The sequence below is a fragment of the Dermacentor variabilis genome, chromosome 1 (assembly GCF_050947875.1).
Source record: "Dermacentor variabilis isolate Ectoservices chromosome 1, ASM5094787v1, whole genome shotgun sequence".
NCBI classification, from domain to species: Eukaryota; Metazoa; Arthropoda; class Arachnida; order Ixodida; family Ixodidae; genus Dermacentor; species Dermacentor variabilis.
Window position 1 is genome coordinate 113,176,294 of NC_134568.1, and position 16,121 is coordinate 113,192,414.

Sequence of the window (16,121 nt, forward strand, 5' to 3'; positions counted from 1 at the left end):
CTAACCCAAATTTGTACTCTCGTCAAGTCTCATCGTTCCTAAAGAAATCACTGGAAAAGGCGATCGCTGCTTAAATGTGCATGCACAGGTTTCGCGAGTAAACGCTGCAAAAGACGTTAGGGAGCGATTCACCACGTACCACACAGGCTCACAACACGGTCAGAACTGGCGCGCGCCTGTGCAGTAAGTGGAGCCGACAAAAACTTGCCCGCGACACGTCCGCGCGCCCGTCTGCCGCACTCAGGGCAACCACACGGAGCGCATTGCCCAAGTACTTCGGGCGCGCAGTGGCGTCACCCGGCGTCATGTTGCGCTGCGCGCACGTAAATACACGCGGTTAGCTTCTTGCCGCAGCAATCGCAAACTGCGTGGGAATTACTTTGGCTGGAACTATAGCCTCGTCGCGCAGCGCGAAGCGGGCGCGCCGACAAGGCGCCGTAATACGACGGAAATGCGTCTCATGTAGTTGCCACATGACACGCGGTGATTGGCGAACATTTATTTTCGTGGCACCAGAGGTCTCTGCTAGTGTAGGTGCGGCCCCGCGCGCCCTGGCAGCAGACACTGTGCTGGGCGCGTCGAGAGGGCGACGCTGCTATGCAGTGAGCTAGCTCACTGTGCCGACGTTCGTCGAGTTTGCCGACCGATCTTTAAACTGGTAAGATGCAGGCTTTGCCGCACTAACACCGGCTACGTGTTCTAGCACTAGTTGGGCTACTTGGTAATTCATTATGTAAGTACAGTATAGCGCAACTGCTGCACGAATGACGGATAGAAAGCGGCGAAGGACACAGCGCGTGCGTCACCTTCGTCACCATTACGTCCGCCAAGCGTGCTGGCCTATACTTCACTCGTTCTGTGCAGAACGTGCCGGACCCAAGGATGGAGAATTTATGCCATTTAGTCCGCTACATGCAACATGTAATTCTGGGAGTCCAAGGTACTGATTCGTTATAATTTTATCGGGCATGTGGGCGTTTCCTAAACAAGTGATCGTAAAAATAAAAATAAATAAGAAATACAAATCACAGATGAATGTGTCGAAAATGCTACACCATTTGTACTACAGTATACTAGAAAGAAGACAACACAACAATAACAGAACAACATTTGGCATCAAAGGACTAGATGGCCATCAGCTCTCGCAGAAACGCATTCTGCATTCACGGCTTCAACAAGTTTCCATGCCCAGCAGAAAACAACACCGCATCGTCCCGGGTTACACCATACTCTGCGGATATCACTCAGTGTACCGTAGTACGTGCATCACCTCGAAAGGTAATGACTCTTTTCCGTTTCTGTACTTCCTCCCTCCTTTCTTTTTGAACGATAGCAAACAGGAGATACCCAAGGCGTCACTGTCGGCTTCCACTTAGCCGGAATCAAAAGAAAATTATACATATAAGTCGAGCGGGCGTAGAAATAGTGCGAACGGATGCGTGTGCAGCAAGTTCTCTTTTGTCACACGACTTCACGACAACAAAGAGAGCATCTTACGCGAACAACTGACGCAGCGGGCCAGAACGTCCGGCATCTGACCTTCTGCCCCACTGAGCCCTTTATTTTATTCATCCATTTTCTCGTACACAGTGCACCTCACGTGGCGCTGTCGTAGAAGTATGCGGAAGGAGCGGCTAAAATACAGAAAGGTAAAGGCGGGAGGAGCAACAACAGATCATCGATGCAGCAATCGGAGATGACAAGGAAATACTACAAGCACAAAACAACGCACAACCACAGGGAACAACAAAACGTATAGGCAAGAGAAAAAATCTAGAAAGGAGCAGAAAACGAAAACAGAGAAAGATAATGTTAACGCAAATGCACAGCAGGGCGCGATGTTCAGCTGGTTACAGAAACAAACGTCCAGTACGAGAAGGCGGTCTAATAAAGATAGTTTGAGAAGAGGGACACCGAACTGCTTTAAGCCAAGGCAAGGACTCCTGAATCTATAACAGGATTACTATGCAGACGCGTTTTCTCGGAAAGTGTCTTAGCAAACATTAAAATATATTTTCGATCGTGTGAACGACACGGTGCGCGAGCTCCAACTAAACGACGAGTAAACACACAGGAAACAAAGTTAGGTTCTAAGGATCGAAGGCACGAAATACATCCTGCTTTGTGGTCATAGCAAGTGACAAAATAAACAGGCCACGTTTATTTCCGTATAGTTTTGTGAACTGCACGGGTTGTCATCATTTCGAGAGCATATTCACCCGATTCAAGCAGAGTCACAAGTCGTGGCCTCGTAGATATGCAACCTTTAACGGCACAATAATTACAACATCATCGGGGCGCTTGTGCGTCTTTCGGCTCTAGTTCAAGGAATAATGAACATTTGTAGTGCTATAAATTTTATGTCGCGTGACAAGCCGAATGTATTAGGTAGCTGTGCCTTCCGACTCGATGCTTTGTAAGTGTTCGAGGATGTGGACATATTGAATAACGAATAGTAGTAATAATTGGTTTGACGTGAGATTCCTTTGAGACTCGTACGAAAAAAAGAAAAGGAGAGGCGACAGTGAAAAGGTGAAGTACGGAAAGCGAGAGACGGAACAAGATTTTAGCGAGACCAGCACCAGAAAACAGGAAACAAATGGGAAATATGGCTTTTATTCATTATTTAAAATAAACAACTGCGGGTATACACGTGAGCAACACTATACTAGGCAAGTTCTCTCTTGCTTCTCTTTCTCTCTCACTCCTTTTTTCTCGCGACAACGTCTTTCATTTTCTATTTTTTTGTTCACTCGCGAAACACGTTGTATATATATGTATAGGTAACTTACGCAGCACATACGTAGAATAGGCCACCAACGTCAACCAGACACACCAGCAGCAGTATACACAACACGACCATCCCTTTTGGCTACACACACGGTGCCCATATAGCGTGACCGTATTGCTTTCGGCGTGGCCAGTGATTAGAACTCGTGCACCTTTATAAACAAACGAATCGCGTATTTCGTTTAGTTATGCAGACGCCAATTACCATCACGTGGCACCAATCGCTGCGACCTCTGATGGCGACTCCACACAAAAGCGCCTTCTGTCTGCTCATTCAACGCGTAGTACAAATACGCTGAAACGGATCTGTGGCCACGCCGAAAGCTATAGCCAGCACACACACATACACACACTACGCTAATAACAGCATCGGGTGCGGCCGAAACGAATAGCGCCATTTACAGGAACATACAGACACAACAGCCAGAAGATAGAAACGGCAAACAAAAACAAAACAACAACAACATGACGGAACAGCTCGTTAACAGCAGACGACAGGAGGAGGTCGAGTCACTGTCCTTAGCCCACACCGTCTCATTCACTTCTCCTGTCGTCAGCCGCCAAGTCACAGCAGGATCAGCACTTCGCAGAAATGTGAACAGTAACGAGAAAACGAGAAGGACGAAACAGAAAGAAAAAAAAAGAATGAAACGTACAACGCGGTCGCAACACAAACAGCAGAAAAGCGCGCGAGTGCTAAGTGCTCGCGGCCCCGTTTTTTTTTTTTTTTTTACCTGCATCAATAGTCGCCTGTTCAAGTGAATGGTCCGCTTGAACAGACGACGGCTATAATTCGTCCGTTCGCTGCTTCTGCGAAGCCACGCAATAGCCCTTGTGGTCACAGAGCTAACGTAAACACGACGCGGACGACGACGAAGATACGACGTCTGAGGCGAGGCAGAAGAGGAAATAAGAGCTAGCGTAGGATGGGCGAGCGCAGACGAAATACGAATAAGCAGTAGTACAAGGGACAAGCCCCTTCCCACCATTAATGCGCCGCCAACGCAGACGACTTAAGCATGCAACGCATGCAAGTGTATACAAGGCGATAATGGCGTCGAGAGTGTTTGTCTTCGGTACGGGAGGAGGTTCGCGTAGAATACGTCATCCTCACCCTACTTACTTCTTCCTTTTTTAAAAAAATCTTGTTCCTACAAGGAAGAGCGGAGTAGCTAAACGGAGGGATATAAGGCTGAAGAGGTTTCGCAAGAACTAAGTCAATAATTGCGACACGGTCGAAGGTTGACTTCCGGTAACATTTCCGGAGATAAAGCACCTTGATAGAAAGAACGCGTGTTCAGGCGTATCCGATATAGACGGCTTGTCTATGCAAATATATGTATAAACAGCATATGCATGTACAAATGTATAAACAGGCTGCCTCTTTCAGAACAGTAAGAAAACGACCTGACTCGCCTTTACGAATTCTTTTTTAACGTCCGTACACAGACGGATAAAACCTAATGGCGTCAGAAAAGGCCGCGCGACTTCATGACACTCGCAAAAAAGATGAGAAAAGAAAAAAAAAAGGAGAAAGAAAGAAAGGAAGAAGGAAGACCCAAGCCACTCCGTGTAATGAAAACGCAATCTCGAAACGCAATCTTAGGCTTGCCGAAGCCCAGTTACGGCAGCAAGGACAAAAGAACGAAAAGATAAATCAAGATCGTGATAAGAGGTGATAATGAGTAAAAACACCGCAAGAAAAGCACGCGAGACGCAGACAAAAGTTACAGGCAACGAGTTCTCTCAGTGCCCCAAATGCAGTTGCATGTTGCGCATCTGACGACAATACAAGAAAGAAAGGAATGAAAGCTAAGCACGTTAAGAGAAACAATAAGACTCAATTTCGAACTTACGTAAGCAATCTTGGCCGCAGGTTTAAGGAACGCAAAAAAGCAGCGCAGAATGCAACGCCGCACGATGCACATTATTATATACATATATATGCATGTATGAAGAAGTTTTCTTTTTTTGAGGTTTGCCTTTTAAGAAAGATAAAAAAAAGATAAACGTCTGCGTTCTCGTCTACATTCCTTTTCTTTAGCCTTGAATGCCTCGTAGCGTTCGCACGCACAAACCGTTAATGGTAGGAGCGCATCCTTGCAGGGCATTGCAAGCTATCGAAAGGAGCAACGTTCTAAAATGCAACGATTATCGACGTTGGCCGGAAGCCGGCATCATATAACGTAACATCAATAAGAAATGTTTACAGATGTACTTTTGGGGTTTGCGTCTTGCAGAAAAAGGCGCCTGCTGTCTTGCGCCCGACCGGTTCAGCCAGTAACACCGCCTAACTCAGTGACACCCCCTACCAACACCAGTAAGAGTGTTGCGTCTTGGGAGCGAGATGGGGAGAGGGAGGAGGAGAGCGGGGAAGGGGGAGCATCTCGCTCATAAGTAAAATGACCGCACAGCGCAACGCGCATCCCATGAGGGTGTCACGTTCAATACAGTGAGACTGCCTTAGAGCGGGCCTTCAAAAAACTAGCGGTATGACAAGCTACGGGGAAAGTCTTCAATCAACGCCGTTGCTCATTTGAGGCTCCAAGACGGGGAGTGGCTACGCTAGTGGTTCGGCGCTACTTAGCCAAAATTGAGCTACACACGTTGAACAAGCGTGACCATCAATCAGTAGCCGTTGGTCTCAAAAGTTACTATACCACGGCAAATTGCGAAGAGGCGTCCTCGACGCTGTTGTGCTGCGGCTGACACGCTGGTCAATCCTACGACGCAGGCAGCGTGCATGATGTGAGTGAGGACAGACATCGAGAAGGAAAAACGGGAAGAAGAAGCGCGGAGTGGATTGAGTGTTATGTAAGGCAAAAGAGGCAGCCGCTTCCAATAGCGTCCACTGTCACGTGAATGACCTCGAGTGCTCCTGACCACTGGGTGACCTATAACCTTCATAAAAAACGCCTATCGAAACACAGCAGTAACTGTTTTGATTACGTCTCGAAACCTGTCACCGCGGTTCGCTCTCAACCTGTGCCTCGAATTACGGCGTAAAAGGGCGGCCTTACTAATTATACTTTCATCTTCCCTGTTAAAAAAAAAAAAAAACACACACACAAAAAAAAAACATGCAAGAGCATGAGGCAGTTGGGGTGGAGAAAGGCCTGGAGCGGGTGCTTGTGTTTCACGCCGTCGACAATCGTCCGGCGAAGGGCGAGAGAACGAACGGCGAAGTATGCGGGCTTATATATATATATGCGACCCTGGAATTCCTGGGGGTTGTAAAGACGCGAGATAAGGTTGTAGAAAAAAAAGTAGATGCGCCGTATAAACACGAAGCTGTTCTACTACTCCTGCTACTACTGTCCCGGAAAATTCACGAGAACAATGAAGGCAATGTGGTAGAAAAAAAAAAAAAAGCTAAATTCAGCCCGGCAGAGGAGGAGCGCTGCTGAAACATCAGTGGTGACGGCTATGACGCTATTGTATACTGTATATGCGTCTATATCTATCTACATATACTTGTTTTGCGTGGAACAAAACGGTTGTGTCTTGGCTCTTTCTTATATGGAACAAACTCTCACTGCGTATACGTGAAAAAACACGTTCAACAAACGTATAGAGTACAGGTAGCTATATAATTTGTCTAAGCGTCTAAAGTAAACTTTCCTGCATCTTACTTTACCGTACTTTACGTTATACACAAGGAACAGAAGCAGCGGACGAGAAAAAAAAAATCAAATAAAGAAGAGGTGGCACAAGCAGACTGATAGGTGAAGGCGATCCGTACGCTTCAATAAATTATGCGCTATAGGCAGAAGCAGGACAGCTGTGTTCAGTATGTACACGAAAGTACGGGGGACAAAAGCCATAACAGATTCTTTGGCAGGCGCGAAACAGCGACAGTGCGTTATATAAGAGACATGGCAGCCACCCAGATCTTTGAGACAAGGTAGCAGTGGCAGGTGGCAGTACAGGAAAAAAAAAGGAAGTTTATATATAAAACGATTGGCGCGAGAAGTAGCGCGCCATAACGCAGAGCCGCCCCTGAATATTGGGAGCAATGCTACATTATGACGGATTCTTTCCTCGTTCAGGAGAAACGCCTAAACAATGCTCATTCACTTTCACCTCCGTCGTTTCTTCGCTCTGCGTTCACTCGCTTTAAAACTACCGAAACATTTCGTTCGAGGCCGTAGCGCGGCGTTTCCGGTGGCACTATGCCCCCATGTAGCTATTGAAAGCAATAATGTATACTCCCATGCAGCAAGGTGTACTTAAGGTCCTGTCGCACATGCGCGAAAGCCATTTACGTAGCCTACACGCGACGTTCGCGGTGATCTCACCGAACTCTTCAGAGACAGTAGGAGCGCCTTATCAGAAATGTGTCAATACGGCGAATGACACCACCAGACGTTAGAAGGGGGAGGGACGCTTATATGGGCTTGCGGACCTCCTCGAACCGATACACATTTCTTGCATTGCGCACAGGCACAGGCTGAGACGTCAGAGGAACAATTGCACCCTTTGCTCAGCTGCGAAGCGAAGAAAAAGCTACGCCGGTAGAAGATCGCGCAGCGTTCGCAATCCCTCGCGCAAGCGCGCCGCTCTGCCTGGCATCGGCGTTCGGAAGCTTCCCGAGCGTTGATATTGGAAGTAGGGCAGCCCTGATGATAGGTTTCGCGGCTAGAAAGGTCGCCGCCACTATCGTCGCGCTACGCAAATGAGTCCCGCCGGGATTGTAGCAACAGGTGTCACACTATGAGAGCACGTCGTTGCCGAAAGAACGTGACGGTTTTGCGGCAAGCCTTGCAGCCGATAGGCGTTCGCGAGCCTTATAATCGTTTCAGAGTCTGCTGCCCATTACTTGTGAACATTTAAACCATGGCCTAAATACTACGCAGAGTGCACGGGCAGCAGTCACATGCAGATTATGAGATTTATTTAACTGCACTAAACACTGCACTTTAGCATACTTTCACAGGGTACAGATAGAACCTCACATAGCACAACTGTACAGTCGTCAATGACAAAGACGCCATAATGCGACAGCGTGACCCTCCAGCACAGGCTGCGGCACGGTGGAACGTATGCCTGATTCTAGAGACGACAAGGAAACACCGCAGTTGCACACTGCCTGTTCACACTTGTCACATTACAGCTCTCCAGCCCACCAAATGTTCGGCGCAGAATATACTGAAGGTCGCGCGCTCGCATTGTTGCGCCCCATTCTTTGATGAGCTGTAGTACATTTTTTCTCCCAATTACGGTAAAAATTGTCGAACATGGCATCAAGCATGGCTCTCAGAATGTAACACCCAGCAGAAGCATGAAACCCTTTCGAGCCGGGCACTCTCAGCTGGATAGTGGAGCCGGATTGATCAGTTATACTGCAAGTCAACAAAAATGTTGTATGGCAGATGTGCAGCTGCAACACATGATGGCATGGATCCAGTAACACCTGCGGAGGAGTTCCGACCCCTCTACAGACGGTTCTGCATCGAACCATCATTTTGTTTTCGGGAAAAGATGTTTGTCGACGCTGCGCCACTTGGAGCAAACCGCGAATGGTCGCATGAAAGAAGCGATACACCTCACTCAAAGTGAAAGAAAGACCTAGGTAAAAATTTTGAAACAAGCAATCAAACGGTGTGAGAGGTACGGCTTTAAGAGGTTTCGTCAGCGCGCTATTCCGGCGGAATGCGAGGCCCAATGCAGATACAAGCTGCGTGCTGGGATTGAAAATAGTCTCGGGCAAATTTCAATACAAACTCAACGGCCAAAAAGCATCATAAACCTGATAACTCTGCATACTCTATGACAATTTCGATAGTGACGGCGAGTGTGTGTAACCGTCGCACCATGCCATGCGAGCGTCTCACGAGGCCCGGATAGCATAGCGCGCGGGAGAGGACACGAGAGCCCGGGCCTTGCGTCGCCGCTCACAGCGTGATGCCGACACTGCGACCGTACTCACCGAGCGCGGGCGCGGCGGGTGACTGAGCGGCCACCACAGAAGATGTTGACACCGGTTTGGAGCCCACGAAAGAAGACTCCATCCACACGGCGGGCCTGGCGGCACCGTTCGAAGACGCGGACGTAGACGGCACACCGATGTCACTGATCACCGAAGGGCAGACGGCCTCCGAATCATCCTCGCGTTCCACGTTCCAACCACCACCGTCCCCGTAGATGCCTTGAACGTATGAGTAGCGGTCCCGAGGAATGCACGGTGACGCTGACTGCTGCTGTTGCTGCTGTTGCTGCTGTCGGTGCTCTTGCTGTTCTTGCAGCTGTTGCTGGTAGTGCTGCTGCTGGTGATGTTGTTGCTGTTGCTGCTGGTTGTAATCGAAAGCTGACGGCGTAGTCCAACCGCCTCCAGGAGACACGGGTCGGCTGCCCGCGGAAGACAAAGGAGTCGTGGTACCGGTGCTGGGAGCGGCACGCCAGCCGAGGTACGGCTGCCGCATGGATCTGTAGGACCAGGCTGCTGCAGGGGCACTGCTGACGCTGCCCCAGCGGCTGAGCGAACCGCCTCCGTCGTGCGATCCTGGGCTGGACGTGAGGGACTCGCGCGACGCATGCCAGCATCGCCAGTCTGGCGCTGTCACTCGTTTGGGGATGACCAGGTTGCGGCTGTCTGGAGTGTTGGCGGCCAGGCTCGCGGTCGAAGGCGTGCGGCTGCCTAGCCCTTGCCAGCCAGATCGGCCGGTGGACGAGACGGAGTCGCGCCGCGCCCGCAGGATGCCCGTCTCGGCCGGCTTGCCGCGCCGCGTGTACCATTCGGGTAGCTCGAGCTTCTGGAGGGATCGCTCGATGCGGAGCTCGTGTTCGGATTTGGTTCGCTGTTCGTCGCCCAGCAGCGGGCAGCCCACGGTGCCGTCCTCGAGGAATCGGTCCATGCTGCGGGTGCGGTTCAAGTAAGCGTCGTCTGCTTCGTCGCTGTTCTGGGCGGTGTCTTCTTCAGCACCTTCGGCAGCGGAAATGGAAGCTTTCACCTGGCGACAACACAGCGTGTCCACGTCGGTCTCGAGGTAGCCCAGGCTCCTGCTACGGCGGCGTTCATCGTGCGCGGGCTGTCCGCAGCGACGTCGTGCGTAGCGGCTGCGCGTCTGTTCGACGAGCCGGTTGAACTTGTCTGGATGCACGGCCGGCGCCGGGCTCCGGGGCGGCAGCACTGCGGCGGTGCCGATCGGTTCGGTTCCTGTAGCCTGCTGCTGCCGCGGTGCATGCTGCGGCTCCGTCGAAGGAGGCGGCCATCGATCGTGCAGCCTGCGGCTGCGCCAAGCATCCGCCTCGAGCGCCGCCAGATCCGGCGAGCTCTTGGCCAGACTCTCGCGCGCCGCCTGCGCGCTAGCGCGGAATCCAAGCAGTCGCTCCGCCGACTCTTCGGCTGTTGTGCCTGGAGCAGCGGATGCGTCGTTCGGGCGCTTCTGCTGCTCCTGCTGCCGCTGAAGGTTCTCGAAGAACCTACGCCGCGACGATACAAGGCGGCCGGTAGCTGGCGACATGTGGGGTTCGGGCAGTTGGACTTGCGGTTTGGGTAGCGTCTGAGCCAGCCGCCGCGCGGTCGCGTAGCCCGTGATGCGTTCGAGATGCTCAGCTGGATCGAGTGGAGACCGGGATCGGGGCGGGGGCACTGGCTTGGGCGGCCGGAGAAGAAGCGGCTGCGATGCTTGCTGCTGCTGTTTTTGCTGCTGAGGGACAGGTGGCGGCTTGCGATGGCAGACTGGGCCCGTTCCTCCGTTGACGGGAAGAGTAGCTGGCCTTTTGTTGCTGCAATGGCCATTGCTGACTTTCGGTGTGCATGTGATGGGCGGGCCATCGCAGTCGTCAGAGTCGGGAATGTTGTCTACGATGACAGCGTTGCTCTTCACAGGAGTTTGTAGCACACGAACACGATCTTCTAGAAGCACAGGAGACGGCGTCGAACTTGTCGGGGGCGAAGTGTCCGCTCGTGTTGGCAAAACGTCCGAGTGAACGTGAAAAGAACGTTGCTCGCAAGGCAGCGGCTCACGTTCCAAGAAAGGAGACACGTCGCCTTCTTTGTAATGACCGTTCACATGTTCCCTGCTGCCGCCGGATTTCTTGAGGTGCAGCGACGAAAACTCCTTGTAACGCAGGGGAGTCGGCAGCCGGACGTCGGAGCGGGCCGATGAGGAACTGGCTTTATACACCGGTGACGACGAGACGGAGACGATGTCATCCGCAGGCTGACTTCGCGCGTGCCTGGCCCGGTCGACGGCATCTTCTGAGCCGCCGACCGAGCAGGCCGTGCGCACTACTACGTCCAGATCGGGTGGCGGAGCGAACTGCTTGCACCCAGCGTAGATTTCGCGCGACGCCTCGGCACTCGCCGTGGTTGCTGCTTTTGCTGTGGCGACGGCCAGCGCGAGGAACGGATCGCGCGACTGCGCCCGCACCGATGCCAGGGCGGACGCGCGGCTGGGCTCTGTCGTGCTGCCCCCGCGGGATCGCGCGACGGCGCGCGATGTTGCTGTCGCGCTCACTGTTCCCGCTCTCTGTTTGTGGTGGCGCGCGGCCGGCGGGCTTTCCAAGTGAAAACTCACATCTTCCTCCTCGAAAAGTTGACTTTCAGCGCTGTCTTCCTCTTCGTCGTCTTCCAAGTCGCAGGAGGTGCCTTCGTCGTCGTACGCGGCAACGGGATGCTGCGGCGTCTTCTGCTGCCTCCAGCGATGATACTCGCGCTGCTGACAGGCGTCGTTGGCCGCACTGGAGACGACGGCTGCTTTCACGCTGCCGCCGACATTCCTTACTCCACCGCCGCCGGCGCTCTCTTTCTTCTGCTTCCCACTTTCCCGCGTTGCCGATTGGCGCCTCTGAGTCCCCACTTCCGGTTGACGCTTACGCGCTCCATCCACAGAGGGCAGCACCCGACGCGTTGGCTGGGGCGGAGTGCTTGTCTTGGCTGCATCATCGGCTTGGCTACACCGCGGTTTTGGCTGCGGTGTCGTCTGCTCTCGAAACACCGTCTTCTCGACATCGGTGCGCTTCCCTAGGGGCGTGCATCGCTCCGTAGTTTCCGTGCTACTCGTTTCACTCCAAGAGGTCTGATTGACGTTGTTGAGCTTAGCAATGCGCGTTCCGTTCCGGTAGTACTCGTAGCTGTCCTCGCGTCTCACGCTCTGTGACACGCAAATCTCTGTCTGCACAAAGCTCAACGTCGAGTTATCGTCGCTGTCGCGGTGCATGCCGTTCATGCTTTTGGTCCGGCGCTCTTCAGCCACTCCAGCGCGGCTTTCACATCGAGGCCCGGGAGGTGAATGCGTGCCGTTTCTGTCGCCACCACCGCCGCTGTCGACGAAGCATTGCTGGTCCGCCGAGCGGCCGTGGCTCTTGCGCGAGCTCGAGCTATCGATCGCCGACTCCCAGCTCAGACTGCTGGGGGGCGAGATGTCGCTCGAACTCGAAGTGCTGTCCCCGTCCAAGTAACCAGAGTCATCCAGGTCAGCCTCGACGTTCTGTTGATCGTCCCCATGGTAACTTGCCGAGTTTCGATTTCGGCCCTGCCCGCTCGAGTAGTCATCGTCGTCGCTACCAGATGACGCTGAGAGGTCTTTGAATGTGACATGCCGCACAATAGATGGCGCGCTGTGTCGAGCCTCTGTCGCGAGCGCGCTTTTGCGGATCGCGGCGGCTCGGCCGCTGTTTACGACCTTGCCCGCCGGTTTCGGAAGCGCGTGGCTGCCGGTGTTCACCTGGTTGTTGCAGTGGTCAGCTGTTGGCGATCCTTCGCCACCGGGGAAAGAGGCGCGGTGCGCCGGCGGTTCAAACGGCTGATATTCGGTGTTCGCTCCATGCTCGGCGCTTCCGTGATTGTTGACGTCGTAATCCTGCGCGTTGTCGTCGCTCACACTTCGCGAACGTCCATTGACACACCGTGATTTGACAGGCCGATCTGGTGACGGAGGCAAAATCACTGCACCTCCGTGAGGATTACCTCCGGGACCTTTTCTGCTGGCGTCGCTGTAGATGACCGCAGTTGCAACAACAGCGTCAACGGGAATTGCCGATGAAGTAGAAAAATAATTCGAAAGCGTCGTAGGTGAGCAGTTGCTAGGTGGCAGTTCAGAATGATCGTGGTGCTTGTTGCCGGCGAAACCGCTGGTGAGTCCAGCCACGGCTCTGTTGAGCTCGACCACAGAGCCACACTCAGACGGGTAAGACCACCAGCTTCCCGAGTCGGAGTCCTCTTCGCCGATGGAAGAGGCCGACTCCAGCCTGGTGGTGTCGCTGCTGCAACTGCCGCCTGCGCTGCCGCCGCTGTACTCTTCCTCCGGCGCTGGTGCAGCAATGCCGACGGCGCCGGGGGCGCACAGAACGTGCGGCTCCCAGCGCGGTACGTCCTGCTGCGTCATGACGTCGCTGTTGACGACGCTGCGCACCGGAGCATCACGGGAGAACTGCCGTTTCGGTGAGCGGCAGCTGCTGCAGTGTCGTCGCGCGCGCTGATCCGGCCTTCACCTTGTTTTTTCGCGACACTTGGGCGACGACGAACGACGGCGGCCCAGCCGGCCGCGCAGCTGCGTTGTTGGTAGAGGCTCCGACGCAGGCGAACGCACGCGCGAGCCACGCGCGCGCCGGCGCTTCTGCGCCGCAACTGCTGCACTGCTGCGTGCCGCCGTCCTCTCTCAGCCGGTGGGAAGAACCGGCAGCGGCAAGCTGAGAGGAGCGACCGTCCGCTACCAACGCCGGCCTGCGTCGCTCTGTCCGTGCGGGAGAACAGCCGGGCGGCGAGTCGCCGACTCATGCGGCGAAGCCGGCTTCCGGAAAGGGTCTGCTGCTCCGCTTTTCTTCTCAGTGGCTGGCTGGCCGCTGCTTCCCGCTCGCCTCATTGTGCGTTGTTCTTGTACGCGCTCGCCCCCCTCGCCCCGCTGCCAGCTGCCCCTTTCGGCGCCCTCTCGATCAGGCCCGACGGCTGCTAGTCGATTCGAACCCCGAGCCCTCCTTTTCTGTGTGTGTACGTGCTTTTTATACATTCTATTTGTCCTTCGCTTTCCGAACACCCAACCCGATTTTTCTGCGAGGGAAAGGACTCCAACTCCGATGAATTGGAGCTGGGGTTCTCACCCCGAGCCAGCTGGGATGTGGGCCGAAACCACTGCCAAGGCTGAAGCGTGTCCCACGACTTGACAATCTCCCCCAACCACCTTTTGGTGTTTGTTTGGTCGTATATTATCGTCTGCTGCCGCGTGCCGCGATGCCAGGCGGATGTAGGGATGGGGAAGCTTTTGTGCCCGCGTCCTGGCCACAGAACAGCTCGTAACTCGTGATGCTTCTTTCGCCGAAGGCCCCGTTCTCTTGTTTTTCGCATTTTCACAGCGACCACTGTTCGGCCGCTGCGAGACGTGCATGCAAACCACCAGATAACTTATACGAGTGCATTTCAGTAGCGAGAGCTGGCTTCTCCGCGCGAGCACAAACCTTTCTCGTTGTAAATGTCCGCGTCTGGACCCTGAGGGCACGTGGACCGTCACTACCGACCGTGATCGCGCGCTTTTAGCTTTGCGAGTGATGCACGTGGTGGCGGTGCGTGCTGCCTCTCGCGCTGTCGTGTAAGGTGGAGGTGGCCTCCGCGCCAGACACACCTGCGACTGCGTCTGAAATCGGCAGCTCCTACTGGAACCAGTAGTGGCGAAAATAGCGAGCCCTGCGAGTCGCAACGACTAAGGGAAGCACAGGTATGTTGAAAGTGGAATGGCTGACATCTTGAACCACGGTGTGATGAACCCAAGCGGATAGTGGCGTGTACTGTCACGTCTGTATTCCCGAGCTAGAACAACTGTCTGCGAATTAACGGTGGCCGTCCACCGAGGCATGGCTGCCGACGGCACCTGCACCGAAGTTGACGCGATTCCCGAGTGGTTGACTTCATTCTTCCCGTTCCCTGACTCTGTTATTTTTCACTTAGCCGCTTTTCAGGGGTGTCCGAAGGGAATCCAATGCGAATATTCGAGAAAAGCGATCTTCAATTATGTAATGGGATACCGGATATTTTCTCGTTTCAAAACGAAGAAATATAAAATCTTGTGCTGAGTCTGTTAAAGAAGAAGAGAGAGATAGCGAGAGAGAAAGAAAAAGGGCTTATTTACATTATTTGATGCGCACATGTAATATCGTTCGCAACTGAATATTCGGCCAATTGAGGCGTTTGTAAATTATAAAGTTGTTTCAGTTGTCTGATACACCATGAAAATGAGAGTAATCTAAAAAGATAATTGAATGTACCACATACACACAGTGTGTTGTGTTTGTTGAAGTAGCTAAACATACAACAGTACTATAACACCGCACGTCAGTTTAACGAGATGCAAAAGGGATGAGATTGGCCAGATAAAGTATTACTGTGCCTAAATCAGGACAAGTTCATAGATTCTCTAAAGGTGAGTCATACTCATTGAATGACTGTTATTTATTGCAAACAAGTCGGCTGCTGCATGCCTTCGCTGAGGAACTGGAACCTCTCTGCCGCATTCGCGGCTGTCCTTCAGTAGAATCATTCGGAACAATCCCCGCTTGGGTCAGTTGTACTTCCTGGGACACCAAGAGGTTTTATCCCTTATACTCGAAGCTATGCGTATCGATATAACTCCGAACAGATGAATACCAGTTCGAGTGCGGATTATGATCGAGCTGGGATGTCATAGAACTACTTGGCAAAGCTCCCAAAAGAATGAAAGACAAAATAAATAACCGGAGAAATACCGGCTGGTCGATTTGAGTGCCAAATAGACACCTGTGGGAGTATGATTTCTTTCGAAACGCGTATCAAGTCCGTCTGCAGTTCGCTTTGTACCACGATTACATTACGTAGCCGCTGCGGTGTGCAGCCAAGGGGAAGAACGCTCGAAATTCAGCTTTCTTCCACAGCTATGAACTTTGGTGCAGCTGCTCGCTCCCTGACTCCCCCTTTCTTTAATTTCCAGCATTCATTGCCTCACAGCACGCGCTTCGTAGTATAAGTAGGTAGGTAGCTCCTCTCTCGCCTCGTTTATGGCCTCTTGAATAATAATAATAATAATAATAATAATAATAATAATAATAATAATAATAATAATAATAATAATAATAATAATAATAAAGAACACTTGTCAGATGCTGGGATCACAACAGGGTTTCCCCCATTTGAAGAGCCCGGTGCTCTACCCATTAGGCTGCAGATGCCTTTTCTTTCTTCCTGCTTCTTAACGTGGTACAAACATCAGTAAAACATTCTTGTTCTCTTAGAACAAAAAATAGAAAACAGAGTAAAGGCAGTCCGCCACCCTATATGGCTGACCTTGACTTTTTTTTTTTAATTACTTCAGGTCCATACCAGGGGTTCCAGCCTATAGGCGGCTAATCAGGAACACACTCTC

General features: G+C 52.6%; 1 protein-coding gene across 2 annotated transcripts in view; it reads right to left on the bottom strand.

Annotated features, from left to right (window-relative positions):
* Window positions 1–13,468, bottom strand: part of LOC142583106 (uncharacterized) — a 295,623-nt gene extending 282,155 nt beyond the window's left edge. The window contains exon 1 of one of the 2 annotated variants that reach the window (XM_075693431.1): window positions 8,720–13,468. In XM_075693431.1, coding sequence (XP_075549546.1) covers window positions 8,720–13,121 — 4,402 coding nt within the window. In that variant the 5' untranslated portion in view covers window positions 13,122–13,468. The remainder of the gene's footprint in view (window positions 1–8,719) is intronic. The other variant, XM_075693440.1, reaches the window with a different exon arrangement.
* Window positions 13,469–16,121: the final 2,653 nt, after the last annotated feature.